This window comes from Stenella coeruleoalba, assembly GCF_951394435.1.
Source record: "Stenella coeruleoalba genome assembly, chromosome: 12".
NCBI classification, from domain to species: domain Eukaryota; kingdom Metazoa; phylum Chordata; class Mammalia; order Artiodactyla; family Delphinidae; genus Stenella; species Stenella coeruleoalba.
In genome coordinates, this window is record NC_137158.1 from 72,563,131 (window position 1) to 72,580,915 (window position 17,785).

General features: G+C 34.2%; 1 protein-coding gene across 6 annotated transcripts in view; it reads left to right on the forward strand.

Annotated features, from left to right (window-relative positions):
- Positions 1–17,785, forward strand: part of STXBP5 (syntaxin binding protein 5) — a 165,692-nt gene that overhangs the window by 90,934 nt on the left and 56,973 nt on the right. For 3 of the 6 annotated variants that reach the window (XR_013830897.1, XM_079939884.1, XM_079939885.1), the window contains exons 12-19: positions 90–237; positions 408–475; positions 740–780; positions 1,606–1,826; positions 2,316–2,494; positions 7,514–7,639; positions 10,007–10,158; positions 11,241–11,324. Coding sequence is in view for 5 of the 6 variants with exons in the window: in XM_079939884.1 (XP_079796010.1) it covers positions 90–237; positions 408–475; positions 740–780; positions 1,606–1,826; positions 2,316–2,494; positions 7,514–7,639; positions 10,007–10,158; positions 11,241–11,324 (1,019 nt within the window). In the remaining variant the exon portion in view is untranslated. The remainder of the gene's footprint in view (positions 1–89; positions 238–407; positions 476–739; positions 781–1,605; positions 1,827–2,315; positions 2,495–7,513; positions 7,640–10,006; positions 10,159–11,240; positions 11,325–17,785) is intronic. The other 3 variants (XM_079939888.1, XM_079939886.1, XM_079939887.1) reach the window with 1 other exon arrangement.

Here is a 17,785-nt window from a genome sequence, read left to right on the forward strand (position 1 = left end):
AGTTTAAATATTTTTTTAAGTTTTCATTGTTGTATTAATCATAGGTAATAATTCATTAAGTTAATATTTTTCTTTTCCTGTTGTTAAAGGTATCCTATATTTGAAAATCCCTACCCTTTGAGTATACATGAATCCCCTGTTACATGTTGCGAATATTTTGCTGATTGTCCTGTGGACCTTATTCCTGCACTTTATTCTGTTGGAGCTAGACAGAAACGTCAAGGTTACAGCAAAAAGGTACTGAACATGTTACATTTCAGTATTTTATATTTATCACCTTGGAGTGGTTGATAATGATACCTTTTCTAGAGAAATTAAAATCCTTTTTGAATATGAAATATGTTGTGTGCTCTTGTCATAGATGTATTATGATGTAAATTGCTTTATACAGTAATCTTTTCTTATAGGAATGGCCCATTAATGGAGGCAATTGGGGCTTGGGTGCTCAAAGCTACTCAGAAATAATTATTACAGGGTAAGTAAAAGTCCATTTTCACCTAATGAATCAATAATAACTAAATATGATTAAGACTACATGAAAATTAATTGGGCAGGTAGTGCTTGCAGTAACATAATAAGAAATAAGTTATTGTATAGAACCTGCCAGTCTACCCTAAATTTTACCTTTTTCCTCATTTTGGTGACTGTCTTTTTAAGTAACAATATATTTAACTTAAAAGAGAGAAATAATGTAATTTTTTTTTCTTCAACACATTCTTAACTCATTTGCTTTTCATAGGCACGCTGACGGGTCAGTTAAGTTCTGGGATGCTTCTGCGAGTAAGTATTCTGAATCGTGTTTGTTACATGCTCTACAATCATTGCTTTTATATAGCCTGTTTTGTAATGATTGCATAACCAACATTTAATTTGAAATTTAGAGACTATAAATTTAATACCTGACTTATCAAGTATATGAGTTTAGAATTTATAATAAAGACATTTTAAGGATGTTAATTAGTAAGTCAAGAATAATTTTCAGCAGAAATACCCAAGTCCTTTCTTCAAACCTTCTCTTCCTAACTCAGAGATAGGAAAAGTGCGCATATGTTTCAAATCAACAGAAATCTGCTGAATAATTTTAATGCCTGATTCTAAACTTATCTTTGCAAAATATATATGGTCGCTACATTAGCAAAAAAGGAAAGAATGCTTTGAATGAATAATGTTTGCAATTAGAATCCAGTTAACTGAGGGTATATTATGTTTCACCATGTAGAAGTGTTAGATAATATTGGTACCTTTCAGAGAGAAAATATGTAGAAAATAAATCTGCAAAGCAAAATATGTGCCTTATTGTTTTTATTATATTTATGCAATTGTTTTTTACAAAATCTTTTTGTTACTCTTTTGTTTTCAGATAATTTAAATTCATCGTAATGGTGTTTTTTTTTTTCTTTTTAATGAATACAATGAGTACATCTTTTTTGGTCAGTGAGTACAGTGAATGCATTATGTAAAAGAATAGTAGAGAAATGTAGACCTAGGAATAAAACTGTGGTTCAAAAAATATAGTCTATCTTCCTTACGTGATATGACTGATTAAATATTACCTGATATTTGTTCCTTTTATATTAAGATATCATATTTTATCTTTTTTTTTAGTAAATCTACAAGTATTATATAAATTAAAGACATCTAAAGTATTTGAAAAGTCAAGAAATAAAGATGACAAGCCAAACACAGACATTGTAGATGAAGATCCGTATGCCATTCAGATCATCTCCTGGTGTCCAGAAAGTCGGATGTTGTGCATAGCTGGAGTTTCAGCTCATGTCATTATTTATAGATTCAGCAAACAAGAAGTGATTACAGAAGTCATTCCGGTAGTAGTCTCTTAATTAGTTTCAATGTCAGATGCCTGACATCTTAAAGTTTTAGTATTATTTAGGAGGTTCTTTGCAGTCACTTTTAAAACACCTCAGTATTTACATTGCCATCTATCTTCTGTGACAGAAAGTCATATTTCTTTGTATATCTTCTTACTGAACATTTAAATCTTTAAATATATTCTGTTTCATTTAAGGAAAGATAATGTAAGTATGAGCATACTCTAATTTAGTATTAACAGGAGTGCCGTAAATTCTAAAATCATAATGCATGTGTGCATGTACTTGCACACATACACATGATCATTTTTAAAAAGCTGAGTCAGGAACCTTTTTTCCTTTGCTAAATCCTTACCTTTAGAAATCTCACTAAAGTTTTCCTTTAAAAGTGTTCTTTCCACTGTAGTGTACGTGTGTGTATGTATAAACTGTAATAAAATGAACAGTAATTATTAGGAGAGGGTAAACTTTTTACTTTTACAACAGATGCTTGAAGTTCGATTGTTATATGAGATAAGTGATGTGGAATCTCCAGAGGGTGAACAGGCACCACCTTTGCCAACACCAGTTGGGAGTGCCAATCCTCAGCCCGTTCCTCCTCAGTCTCATGCTTCTACCAGTAGCAGTTCATCTGATGGGCTTCGTGATAACGTCCCTTGTTTGAAGTAAGTTATCTAAAAATACAGGTGTTTTGGAAGTTATCTTTTAATTTAGATAAATTGTAAACATTCGTAAAGTGAAGTAACATCTTCCTGTGATGGAGTACAATGACATAACCACATCTCTTTTTGTGTTTCGCCGTGGTTAATTCAACTCTTTTTTTCTGTGGCACCAAGAGAAATATGATTGCATTCCATGATTTTATCCTTAAAGTACTAAGATTTGATCTCTAAACATACTGGTAGATGAGCATGGATCTTTCCTCTATATAGAGCTTCGTCTTCTAAATCCGTCATTGTTTTTTAGTCTGGATTTATATGTGGATCAAATGTATATTTAGGCTGCTTTCTTCCACTCTGAAAATTCTGTTTTTTCAGTCTTTAGAGATTCAGTTGTTGGGTAATCATTTTCTTGTCTTTTTCTGAATCTTCTCTAGCATCACAGTATCGTTATTTAAATGCCTTTATTGTGGAAATCCAGATTTGAATACATTTTGCTTTTTTACAGGAATAAATTGGACAAGGTTTAGTTTTCCTTTTTTTCTGTCCAATTTATATTATTGAGTGGTTAAATTTTGTTAAGCATATGTGCCTTAAATATGGCACAGAAAGAAAAGAGGAAAGAGTCAAAATCATTGAAGGAGTTCATGAAGACTTATTAAAAGTATTACATTTACAGAGAAGTCGGTTAGGGCAGTGACTGAAAACTGATCATGGAAAACGTCAGAGATTCAGTACAAGAGTGGGAGACAGAAACCAGGCTGTAGTAGGTTCAAGCTGGGGCCGGCGGCGAGAAAGACAGTTTGCATTTGTTCACAGAACCGGGATTTATGCTGTTTTGGTTTTAGATCTGCTAGAGTCTTTTATTGGTGAATAGTTCAGCAGTTCCTGTGGAGAATATCCGTGTAATCAAAACTGCATTCACCCCAGAGATGAAGCAGATTGGTTTATGTGACAATCACTTGTGATATAAATCTACAGAAAAGTAGAGTTTGTTTTTTTTTAAATCTGCTTTATATGTTTACATGAATTTGAGGTTGTGTGTTCTGTGCCAGTGGTTCTCAAACGGGGATGACTTTGCTCCTCAGAGTGTGCTTGGCAATGTCTGCAGATATTATTTGTCACAACGGGAAGAAAGGGTGCTACTGGCATCTAGTGTGTAGAGGCCAGGGATGATGCAAAACATCCTACGGTGCGCAAGACAGTGCCCCATGACAAAGAATGACCTGGTTCAGAATGTCAGTAACGCCAAGGATGAGAGACTGATCTGACCTAACGAATATAAGCATTGAGGTTAAGCACCTATCAGTACATTCTCAGAAAGGTCTCAAGTTTCTCCTCCCTCTCTCCCCCCCTCCCCCTCCCCCTCCCCCTTCCTTTCTCTCTCAGGTATATACACACACACCTCCTTTCTGCTACAGTCTGGCATATGTTTAGATAGAATGAGACTTGGTAATAAAAGAATTCTACATCTTTCCCTTTTGTTACTTATTCTGTACTACTTTACTTTAAACTTAAATTTGTAAAATTTTTGTTAATGTCATTTCTTCTGATTTTAATGTGTATTTCTCCTGCTTTTTGTCAATTTAATTTTTATAAGCATATAAAGTACAGTTTGTCTTTGAGGTTTATTTTGGTAACGTATTTCTGGTAACAAGTTTGAGATTTTTGTCTAAAATCCACACATTCACTAGTGACTTTTTAAAATCATAGGCAATTTGAGTTATATTTCTTTTTTTTAACCATTTTAATAGTTTTCAGGTTAATGCAGTTATTTATTAACTTCATATTGTTTTAGTCCACAATCTCAAAAGCCAATTTTTAAAAGTCATAAATATAGCTAAATTGATGTGAAAATAACTAATACTTAGATTTTTTTGTTTGTTTTTATACAAAATGTTTTTGTACATAATTGGGTTGGGGAGTTGTTTTTTTTTTTCCTATTGAAGTCTAGTTGATTTACAATGTTGTGTTAATTTCTGCTGTATGGCAAAATGATTCAGTTATACATACATATATATATATATATTCTTTTTTTAATATGTTTTTCCATTATGGTTTATCATAGGATATTGAATATAGTTCCCTGTACTATACAGTAGGACCCTGTTGTTTATCCACTCTATATAGAAGAGCTTACATCTGCTAACCGCAGCCTCCCACTCCATCCCTCCCTGTACAGTAATTGTTTTTCTGAAGAAACATTTTAAAAGCAGCTATTCAATTTACTTCTTTTACCAATAAACTTTTGGTTTTATTTAAGTATTTTAGTTGTGCTTTTGCAGGGTGTTAGTCCAAACCTACAAATTATTTTGAAACTACAAAGCCTCCAGACATTATTTTGACATTTAAAATACATTTGTACAAATTACAGAGCTTTTTATGAAAGTTCAACCTTTATCTTTAAAAAGTAAACAAATTAATTTGTATATATTAAAAATATTAAATGGTAACTTGCATATAACCATTGTAGACATTAAACGTAACGCCCACCTAACCCCCATTTTGTATTTTTAAAATCTAACATATTTCATCATTTCTTGATTCGGTTTCTAATTTTATACCAATTGGGGATTTTTCAGCAAGTTTGACTTATTTTTGCTTTAGAACTTTTTTGTTCCTTCAAACTAAGTAAAATAAGAATTCCATGACTTCTGTGTGTCTTCATCACTTACATCTTAAATGTGCCCGTATATGCACTTCTAAAATTATCCCTGAATGCCTGTTTCTGCTCTTAAGAATCTAATCTAATGTGCACATTAAGTATGCCAGAGGGAGGGTAGACACTTCCTTGAACCTTATCTAATTCATACAGGGAGAAAATAGCACACTCAGACTCTACAGGCTGTGCTTATATCAACAGAGGCTGTCTCTGGTGGAGGTGAAATGCTACTCAGTCTTTATTTTTGTCTTTCAAGAGGGATGGCTGTAGCCAAGCGTGGGTGTTTCCCTGAGGGAAATCAAAACTTCTGCATCAGCCAGTGTACTGTTCTGAGTGTATTAACTGGAAGACTTTGCACAGGCAGATGTGACCGCAACTCAGTTTGTTTTAGGGATACCCTCGGTGATTCACGTTTACTCTGAAATTTGGACAACATCCTGTTTTCTTACCTAGAGTGAGTCTAGCAAGTAGGGCAGCAAAAAGTCTGGTGTCATGGTGTTCTTCACTAGAAGCACCAAGTAAATGATCCAAAGGGTTCTCTGAGTTTAGTGTCAGGAGATTGAACATCGAATAGACTTCCTGCTGTCCTTCCTTTATACACTCACTCCGGAGCAGAAGCCCCAAGAATTGTTGGAGTAACCAGGCTTTATATGTGTTTTGCAAGAACAATTACTGGAGAGAGTCTTTGCAATCAAAAACGTTCTCACTTTAAAGTAAAAGTAGATTTTTTTTAATAGTAAAAGTAGTCACAAATAAATTGCTCACATTTTAAAAAAATTTTATCTTCCAAAATCACTTGAAGTTTGCAAATATGACAAGGTATTATATCTAAGTAACTTTATTCCTTAGAAAGTCTCACATTTATAAACCACCCCCCCTTCACTCCCTCTAACATGCTTATAACAAATTTAACCAGTATAAGTTTTGTATGAACTCACTCAGTACAAGTGAGTATAACTGTTTGCTGAATAGTTCACTTGAAGATCCTACCTCAAAGTTAACCACATCTTACTCTAAAACTGCCTCTTCATCTTGACATCTTTTATCTTTCTTTTTTTCTTTTTTGGAACTTAAAATCACTGTCTTCTTTTTCTCCCCTCCTCTATCTCTAATCAGCCTCCAGCTCATTCATTCATTCAGTAAATATTGAGTACTGCCTCTGCTGGAATATTAAAAGTAACTGCAAGGTGTCTACCTTAATGGAATTTACGAGCCCTTTTGAGAACTTACTTCATGTGTTTGAAATCTACCTTATTATTTCGCATCACAAGGATCACAGGAACTTCCGCATGGGTCTCATTGTACTTCGTCTTGCATGCCTCTACGGTTAATCTTTCCAAAATATTTCTTATAAATCTTCACTGGCTTTTAATACTTTAATAATGAAAATATATTACTTTTGTATAATCTGACCATTGGCAAAACTCTTTCATAGGCACTCATAGTGCTGTCATACTGTGATTAGGTAATATTATTCCCACTTCTAGACAGGAAGACGACTAGTAAGTGGCAGAACCAAGACTCAAACTCAAGCCTTTTTGAGAGCCCTGAGTTCTTTCTACCAACATCAAACCTTTGCAGCTGGACCTCAAAGACCCTGGAAAGTCTGGCCCTGGCCTGTCTCGCTATAGTGACTTTTTTTTACTGTTACTACACACACCTTCCACTGTGACCAAACTTAGACACTTGTTAATTTTTGACTATGGGTTTTCCTACTTCTTTATCTTGTTGGCATATTTTTTGCAAAAGCAATTTTTTTAACACTATGCAGCAGTTATTACGGGAAGAGTCTACAATCAAAACTACTACGAACTCAAAGTCAAAAAAGATTTTTTTTTAATAGTAAAAGTGGTTATACAAACAAAAATAAATTGCGCACATTTTTTATACTTTTTCCTTAACTCCTTATGTTTTGGGCCAGTTTTCATTTAGTTATACCATACCTTTTTCAAGTTTTAAGCCTACTTTTCTAACTTGGATTTTTTTCTCTAACTTGATTTTTTTCCTCTTAATACCTAAGTCGTTGCTTCTCTTCATTCTTCTCCCCATCCTTCCCTATTCTTCTTTCATCCCTCTCTACCCACTCCTCCCCTTCTCCCCCTTCCCTTCTCCCCTCCCTCCCCAGTTTATATGTGGAACTTACATATAATTTCTTATTTTTGTGATTTATCTAGGTGTTTCATCTCCAACTAGACTAAATGATTATAGAGGACAGGATTCTGATTGTGACATTTTTTTATATTTTACAATTTTATATATAAAGTTATTTTTTATATAGTTACGTATGCGTGACTTTATAATTACATAGGCTAATAAGATAATTGAAGATGGGTTAACAGGTAACATGCTTTCCTTTCTTACAGAGTTAAAAATTCTCCACTTAAGCAGTCTCCAGGTTATCAGACAGAATTAGTTATTCAGTTGGTATGGGTGAGTGGAGAACCACCGCAACAAATAACCAGTCTGGCAGTTAATTCTTCCTATGGATTGTGAGTATAATTTCTGTGTTTCTCCGTCTCTTCATCGTATTCCATGCATTTTTATATTTTTAAAAACGGAATGATCTTTATTATAGTATCACTTAAAAAGATGTTGTATAACTTTAATTTCAGACCAAACTCAGTGTTTATTTGGAACATAGTTCTGTTTTGAATAATTTACTCTGGATATGCTTATACTGCTTCCTGATTTAAAGTTAAATATCTTATGGACCAGTGAATCTATCCTCTCCTGGAAGTACTCTGAGAAATAATTTCCTTGTTAATGTTTGGTATAATGAAGGTCTAACAACATCAACCCAGAAGACTATGTTCTAAATTGATTCTATAAATGTTGAAGCATAGCTGTATAATTTGTTCTTTCTCCTTCCATAGTTAACTTGTGTAAATTGTAAAGGCATAGTAATAGTTAAGTAAAGTATTCATCTATACTACAGGTGTATTTTTATTTATCAATTCATGCCTTCAAGTATATAGTGTTAGTAGTACATACTTTCCATTATAATAGGATAGATTGATTTATTTTTTAATAAATAAATTTATTTATTTATTTATTTTTGGCTGTGTTGGGTCTTTTTTTTTTTTAACATCTTTATTGGAGTATAACTGCTTTACAATGGTGTGTAATTTCTGCTGTATAACAAAGTGAATCAGCTAAACATATACATATATCCCCATTTCTCTTCCCTCTCACATCCCCCTCCCACCCTCCCTATCCCACCCCTCTAGGTGGTCACAAAGCACCGAGCTGATCTCCCTGTGCTATGCGGCTGCTTCCCACTAGCTATCTCTTTTACATTTGGTAGTGTATATATATCTATGTCACCCTCTCACTTCGTCCCAGCTTCCCCTTCCCCCTCCCCGTGTCCTCAAGTCCATTCTCTACGTCTGCGTCTTTATTCCTGTCCTGCCCCTAGGTTCTTCAGAACCATTCTTTTTCTTTTTTTTTTAGATTCCATATATACGTGTTAGCATACAGTATTTGTTTTTCTCTTGTTGACTTACTTCACTCTGTATGACAGTCTCTAGGTCCATCCACCTCACACCAAATAACTCAATTTCGTTTCTTTTTATGGCTGAGTAATATTCCATTGTATATATGTGACACATCTTCTTTATCCATTCATCTGTCAATGGACACTTAGGTTGCTCCCATGTCCTGGCTGTTGTAAATAGTAAAAATCAACATTGTGCTATAAGAGAAACCACATGCTAACTGTTCAGTCTAGAGCTATTTATTATGTGTAGGTCACTGTCTCCTTCCCTTGATTCTAGCCCTAGGGACTCATTCATCTTTCTTCTTCCTCCTTATAGCTACTACCACCTACTCTATCTCTTGCAGTTGTGCACCCAGCTAAGACTGGCTGTAGTCTGAGATAGTATTCTCTAATGTCTTTTATTTGGGCCCCACCATGTAAGAACACAAACGTTCCCCTTTTTAATATTTTACTGCCCACAGCCATAAGAGAAACAGGGAATAAGAAAAGGAACCAATAGGATGTTTCAAAGGAAATTGCAAATCAGTTGATCACAGTCCCCATTGGGCTCACAGATGTATTTTGTTTAGCCTTTTTTGTGTATTTTTTAAATTTGAACTAGTTGCCAAGACTATTTAATGTGAAAATCCATATTTAGAGCTTTAATTGAAAACTTTGATTATCTGGCCCATGTCTCCATTTCTGTTCGGCAGTAGTCAGGAGGAACTGGGTTGAAGCTTCCCCTCTTTAGGTGGGCTGTCCACTCTCCAGTTCACTACGGTCCTTAGTTGGCCCGTTTACTTACTTATATAGCCCCTCTATATATTTTAGCTTTCGATTCCTGGCTTAAGGGATCTTAAAAGAATAAAATTCCTTTATTCATAGTTGCTTTGTTCATAGTTGGTTTGTACTTCCCGACTCATAATTGAGAAGGTATTTGGAATAGTCCAAAGGGAGGCCCCCAAGATTTATGCTTTCTACTTGTTATTCTTGACTATAGGTATTACCAAAACTTTTCCAAAGGTATAATCCCCTACTTCCCTAGTGCAAGGGAATGTCTTCCCCTGAGGCATTCAAAATACCCCTAAGTCCGAAAACTAGACGTCATATTGCCTAGTGTGGAGATTTATGTCCCTGGTTGAGTTCCAACTCCTATGCCAAATTTATTCTATATTAATTTGTAATCATTAATATCTACAGAAAATCTGCACAGTTCCATCAGAAGGCGTATGTAACCTGTATTTGCATGGCTGTAATAGTGTTTTGTTTCAAAAGGAATTTTCTTAAAGACCCATCATGATTTTTTAGCCCTGTAGACTGCAGTATGTTTTCTTGTAGCTGTTTATCTGTGCTAAAATATTTGCTCTTTCCCTATTCCTAGGGTAGTTTTTGGCAATTGTAGTGGCATTGCAATGGTCGACTACCTCCAGAAAGCAGTACTCCTCAACCTGGGCACTATTGAATTATGCGGCTCCAGTGATCCTTATCGGAGAGAACCCCGATCTCCTCGTAAATCTCGACAGCCTTCAGGAGGTAAGAAGAAAAAAGTCCTGAGCTTTAGGATTTCCATAAATGCTGAGTTACTTCTGTGAATATAAGTATTTCCATTGGGTAGATAGCTTGTCTGATTTCATCTGTTTGTATAAAATGTATCAGCCTGCCTTTTTGTTTTGTGTTGTTATTAGCTTATGCTTTTGTTTTTAATATTCTAGGATTTTATTTAACATTGGGAAAGAACCACAGTTTCAGACTTCTTTAGCTAAATTATAATGACAGGAAAATTCATCCCATTATTACAGAACAAAAGTTAATTTCACAGTTCTGTCCCTTTTATTGCGAGACGAACAGTTTATTGTTTTGACTATTTAATTCAAAGGAATCATTTCCCATGTGAAAAAAAAATGTAGATGCAAAAGTGAATTTGAACTCTATGAAATACAGCGTTCTCTGATAGCTTTGATTCAGTGCAAGCCCAGATCCATTAAGAATTCTCTCCGTAGCATTCTTTTGTGTTTGCTAGGTAATTAGTCTTATTTTAAATGCTTTAATACTAATTCCTCATGGAACACATGTATAGTTAGCTGTTTATAATAGTACTCCTCACCTTTTTTTTTTCCAAACCTCATGGCACACACAGAAAATGGCATTAGATCTCTGGCATATAGGGATATATTAATGAGGCCTCTAGCAGTAACTGGCCTCTGGGCTCCAGACTCCCCAGGACCTGCCCAGCTGGACCAGGGATTGAGGGGAACTGCATCTGGGGCAGACTTAACCTAACCCATTTGCAGAATGCCATCGGGAAGCTCTGATCTATACTTCCTAACTCAATCTCTCTGAATTAAAATTCTTTCTGAGATTCATTTCTCAGTTGCTTTCAGGACATTATTAGCTGATACTAAATACTTCTCATAATTCATGAGAGAAGAAAAGAAAAAGGTGATGGGATGTAGACCTTACTATCATTTTGGTGATAGTTGAATATTTTTTTCTGTTTTTGTTTGTGTGATCATTTTGTCATGTGTTATTTTCAGCAGAAATCGTTGTCCCAACCATACCATTCTAGTATCTTTGTCTCCTTTTTTTTTCCTTCTGCTTTTCATTGCTTCACTAAGGTATGCTGATTGTGACTTCTTGCATGTGCGGCGTTTCTAGCTTATATTCTGAATCTGTGAAAAAACTCCGTTCTTCTTTTTTAAGTAAGTTATTTATTCCATGTCGGTAAAGTCATGACAGTGTATTTTGTCTGTAAAATTATTTTTTCTCAGTTATTTTTAGAAGAGCCTATTAAAGCATCCTATATCTAAAATAATATACTCACTATTTAAATTCATCTCATAATATGTATATGAAAACAGCTGTTGAAATGTTTGTGTCACAATCCAGTTTCTTTATAAAGCGAAGGAACTAACATTTAGTGTCAGAAAGTTAAACATTGTCTTGATAGAGGAGTAGTAAAAGTTTTATTACTCCTGAAATTAATTAATTTCTTTTCTTGTTGGTACCTCATCATAGTTTACATAAAATTACTGGAAATTAAATACCTAAATTCATCCAAGGATAGAGATCAGTTCTACCGTGTGATTTTAAATTTTTTTTCTTGAATTCCATTGCATGCTACTTTATTCTGTAGTAAAGCTTACAATATTATTCATTTTATTATTTGCTTCATCTTGTATTGAAGAGTTACATGTTTAGGCACAAGAGAACTACTTGAGTTTTCATCATCGGTTTAAGATATTTACTTATGGTTGTTATGCTCACTTGAACAATATTTAGGATTATGTTTTAAATAAAAATTAAAAGAACGTTATTTTAAAACACACTTTAACATTTTAAGAATATTTGTGCCTTCTAAAATATTTATATTTCAAATAAAATCAAATGTAGAATAATTGGTACTAAAATTCTTTAATTGCATTGATACGAAAATGATATTTTTGCTAAAGTGTATATTTTATAATACGTTCTTGAAGTGTAGCCCAAGTACCATGAAATTGTCCTTCTATCTTTTGTAATAGATCAGTATGGATGGAGAGATTTGTTTTTTTTCTACTAATAGGTGCTAATATATTTTCATAAAGAATAAGATGGCACTCAAATTATTTTATAAGATAAAATGTTACTGTTTAAGTTTATATATTGTATAGCTGTATAAAATATCTACAGTATTTTCATAATAAAAATTATGAAACTGTCACAGGGACAGGTAGTGATAAAGTATTTCAACTACATGTATATATATATATATATATATATATATATATATATATATATATATGCTGATAGTCTTAATTCTGTTAAGAGTGAAACGTGATAATATACGTCTTGGTTTGTTGGCCACTTTTTCACTCAGTGAAGGACACAAAAAGGAAATTTCTATTCTGAATATAATATCTAATGATGTGAAAGTAATAGACACATGAGAAAAAGTGCTTACTTAGGCTTGGAAATAGATAAATATAGAATTTAATAAAGAAGGAAATTAGATGCACAAAGCTGTATCTAGACTTTAGGAAAGATATTTTCAAAAGTTATAGAGAGGAGGCTCTAAAAATGAAGTTCTGGGCTCTACAATTGCAGTTACTGTCAAGTCGTCAATATTTTCGATAAGACAGTAAAAGAGAAATAGCCCAGTAGTACTAGTTGAAATTTCTGTCTTTGTGTTTCTTATAAGAAATGAAAGAGACTATATAAGAAATAAGGGATACAGTCAAGGATGGATAAAAATGTTGCATAGACCAGTAAGTACTGTGTTGAATTAAGGCTGAATTCCCCAAAATGAGAAATACAGCAAAATGTTTGGTTACAGTGAAAATATAGTTAAGGAAGGATTAGGATACCACTTTAAGGATGATTTGCAATGATAGTTGAAAAATAGAGTATAGAACTAAATCACTTTGTTTCTCAACTCTCCATTAAGAATGATTTGTCCCTCTGGAAATTATTAAAAATAATAAAGAGAAATTAAAGTTTAAGCCACATTTTGCAAATAAGGCAAACCAAGCAATAATGAAAAGATATCAAGAGAATTTGTAAAGAAAATTTGTAAATGGTACCCCCAATTGATGAAGGTCAAATATTTTACAAATCAGTAAATTTGATTTACAAGTCAGTCAGAGTTCTAGAATGATTTGCTAAGTAGTTGATGCCTTACATGCGTATTGAAAATAGAGATAATAATAGAAGTCAGCAGGAATTCACTAAAAGTAAGTTGTTCCAAAATCAGCATTACTTTTTTAATCTGGTAGCTACATTGATAGTTCATGGCAGCCTGTTGACATAATATTTCCTGAAGTTAATTGGGTATTTGATAAAGAATTCCATGATACTTTTGTGAACCAGACAGGTGGAAGTGACCTAAATACCTACTTCAATTTGATGGTTGCAAGATTAAATCAGGAGTCAGCAAACTACAGTCTGCGGGCCAAATCTGGCCCATGGCCCACTGCCTGTTTTTGAAGTACAGTTTTATTAGAGCAGCACCGTGCTAATTCGCTTAGGTGTTATCTATGGCTGCTTTTGTGCTTCAACGTTAGAGCTGAGTAGTTGCGACAAATTGGCCCCAAAAGCCAATCTGGACCTTCACAGAAAACATTTGCCAACTCCTGGATTAAAGCATGGTACCTAGTGGGTCGGTTTGTGGCCTGATACTAATTTGATGTAGTGTGCCTCAGTTAGTGGATACGTAATACTGGATAACATATGATTATGCTTTGTTGAACATTTTAAGTAGTTAATTAAACTTCCTGTCTAAACAACTGAAAGAGAAGGTGTGCTTATTTTTGCTGTTTAAAGGATAACTAATACATTTGATGGCAGAATAAAAACCCCAAAGGTAATTATAGGTAGAAATCATAAGCTTAAACCAGGGAAATGAAGTTTATCAGCAATAAATGTTAAGTCCTGTGTTTAGATTATAAAGATACTTACATGTATACAGAACAAAAAACTGGCTCAGGCAGTTCATGTGAACATGCTTGGAGGTTTCGTTGTTAGTTTAGGCAGATTTGTGTTAAATCTCAGCCCTCTTTTTATGTGTGTTATATTAGAGAAGGTGCTACTCTGAGGCTCAGAGTCCTCAAAATGGGGGTGATCACCTCATAAAGTTAGTGTAGTTATTAAGTGAAAGGGCATATGTAATGTGCCTCATCTTGTGACTGGAATATTGTTGGCGTTCAAGTGGTTGTTCTGTTACCACAACTTAAGGTATGCCAATAATATGACATAACTGCTGAATGTACTAGTGTGAGAGATACAGAAGATTTTAAGTTATCCATTTATATTGTATTTCTTCCTCTTTTTAAAGCAGGCTATAGAGAAAACAATTTGGGGCCCAAATGCACTCAAGAACTTCTGGCCAGTAAAATATCTATTACAATGACAATGAAATTGACTGTCTCTAGACGTAATTAAGTGTTTGTCACTGAATAAGATACCTGAAACACTCAGTGCCTCAGTTTCTTCTTCTGTAAAATGAGGATAATGCTGTCTACCTCATTCGCTTCAGTGAGAGTTAAATGTGTCAAGAACTTTGTAATTGTCGTTTATTACCAGCTAGCTAATTGGGTTGGGATACATTTGGGCAAAACCTAGATAACTATATTGCTAGGAATATTGCTTGAAGGGATTCTGGCAGCAACAGAGAAAATGGATTAGATTATATGCTATGAAATCCTTTCATATATATTCATTCAGTTATTCAACAAATATTTATTGAGCACCTACTATGTGCTATGCACTGTTACAGGTAATAAAACAGACAAAAATCTCTGTCCTCATAGAACTCACATTATACTGGAAAAGACAGAAGTTTTAAAAGATAGCTAATGTACAGTAAGTTGCATAATAGTGCCAAAGGGAAAAATAATTAAATGAAGGGCATTTGAAATATCAGTGACAAGGGTGTTACATTCTAAATAAAATATCTTGAGCAAAGATTTAAAGGAGACAGCTGTTTTCCGTGACGATGTCTGTAGAGAGAACATTTCAAGCAGAGAAGAGCAAGTACAGTGGCTCAGAAGCAGTGTAACTGGTGAGTTCAAGGTTACAGTGAACGGTAAGTGTGGCTGAAGTAGGGAGAGTAAGGGAGATGGGGAAGTACGTGGAAGGAGAGGAAATAAAGTCAGAGAGGATACACCATAGCCACATAATATATACCACAGTCATATACCATAGGATCATATACATCAACCAGTCACGTGGAGCTGGACTTCGGCTTTTACCCTAAGTCAGACAGAAGGCACGGAAGGGGTTTTTAGCTCACTCAGTAATTTAATATCTAAATTAAATTATCACTATCACACTCTTTAATTTAGCTTCTTAAATGTTTCTTCCTAGGCTATTTTAAGAATGGGAATTATATCTCATACTACATTTTTATAGAGTTTAATAGCAGTTGACAAAATACCAAAGGCTTTAAATTTCAAAATTTACTTAGTACCAGGCTCATTGTAATACTGGACTATATAATCACTACTATTTATTTATTTACTTAATTGAGGTATGATTGACATGTAATGTTATATTAGTCTCAGGTATACAATATGATGATTTGATATTTGTATACAGTGCAGAATGATTGCCACGGTAAGTCTAGTTAACAACCGTCACCTTACGTAGTTTAAAAAAATTTTTTTCTTGTGATAAGAACTTTTAAGATCTACTCTCTTAGCAACTTTGAAATATGCAATACAGTGTTATTAACTGTGGTCATCATGGTATTCATTACATCTGCATAGCTTATTTATTTTATAACTGGATGTTTCTACCTTTTGACCCCCTTCACCCATTTCTCCTCCCATCCCCTGCCACCTCTGGCAACCATCCATCTTTTTAGATTCCACATATAAGTGAAATTATATGGTATTTGTCTTTCTCTGCCTGACTTACTTCATTGAGCATAATGCCCTCAAGGTCCATCCACATTGTCACAAATGACAAAATTTCATTCATTTTTATGACTGAATAATATTCCATTGTATATGTATAACTCATTTTTTCGTCCGTGCATCCACCAGTGGACACTTAGATTGTTTCTATATATCACTACTGTTTAAACACCTGCTATCTTAGTGTTTTATCAAGAAAAAGTTTATTTATATATACAGATATTTTGTCAGAGATTAATAAATGCATACCTGTAATTACATATGTCATCTTAGAACTGTAAAGACTAGTTTTATTATTTTTTTTCCAAAATCTTTAGTGTGATGAAAGTTGAAAAAAAAAGAAAAAAACTACTTGTTGTCATTCAAAAGCTTCCTATCCAATGAAGACAAATAATATATAGTTCAAAATAGAAAACACTCCTCATAAACCCAATTCAGTACTCAGTGTTCTCTAAATGTTACTGTAAGAGCTTTCTTAGGGACTGTAGAGGTTGTGACGTCATGAATTTTACCAGAGGAATAGAAAAGCAGATACTGGTCATATGTGCACATATGTCGATATCAGACCCGACAACTTCTGAGGCCTAGTCATGCAGCCTCTTGTCTGTTGCCCAGCTATCCCAAGCTCCTGGTGTGTGTTTATTTGTAATTTTTAAATACTTTGGAAGAATTCTTTTCATTTCTATCTCCAAGCAAATTAATTTCCATATTGTTTACTTGGCATTTTGCCATGTCTTATAGTTTTTGTCTATAGCGTAAAATACCTTGCTAGGATTTCTCCTAAGAATTGAGGCCATCCTACAAGATAGATTAGTTTTATATGATTCATATATATCTGAGAAAAGAAAGTATTTCTTTAGAGCTCTTTTAAAAATGTGATAGTATAGTTTTTAAGAGTTATAGCCCCAGAAGAAAAGTAGTGTGCAGTACAGGCATACATCTGAGATATTGCAGGTTCAGTTCCAGACCACCACATTAAAGCAAATGTGGCAATAGAGCGAGTCACATGTATTTTTTGGTTTTCCAGTGCATATAAAAGTTATGTTTACAGTATACTGTAGTCTGTTAAGTGTGCAGTAGCATTATGTCTAAAAAAACACAATGTACAGACCTTGATTTTAAAATACTTCATTGCTAAAAAATCTAACAAACCATTATCTGAGCTTTTAGCAGGTCATAACCTTTCTGCTGGTGGAGGGTCTTGCCTCAGTGTCAAAGGCTGCTGATTGGTCAGGGCAGTGGCTGCCGAAGGCTGGGGTGGGTATGGTAACTTCTTAAAATAAGACAACAGTGACGTGTGCTGCATCGATTGGCTCTTCCTGTCACGATTTTACTCACAATCGAACCCTCTCAAACCCTGCCGCTATTTTATCAACTAACTTTAGGTAATATTCTAAATCCTTTGTTCTCATTTCAGCAATCTTCCCAGCATCTTCACCAGGGGTAGATTTCATCTCAAGAAACCAGTTTCTTTGTTCATCCATAAGAAGCAGCTCCTCGTCTGTTAAAGTTTTATCCTGAGATTGTAGCAATTCGGTCCCATCTTCGGACTCCCTTTCTAATTCTAGTTCTCGTGCTGTTTCCACCACATCTGCAGTTACCTCCACTAAAGTCTTGAACTTCTCAAAGTCAAACATGAGGGTTGGAATCAGCTTCTTCCAAATTCCTGTTAATGTTGGTATTTCAACCTCTTCCCATGAAATCACAAATGTTCTTAATGGTATCTAGAATGGTGAATCCTTTCCATATGGTTCTCAATTGACTTTGCT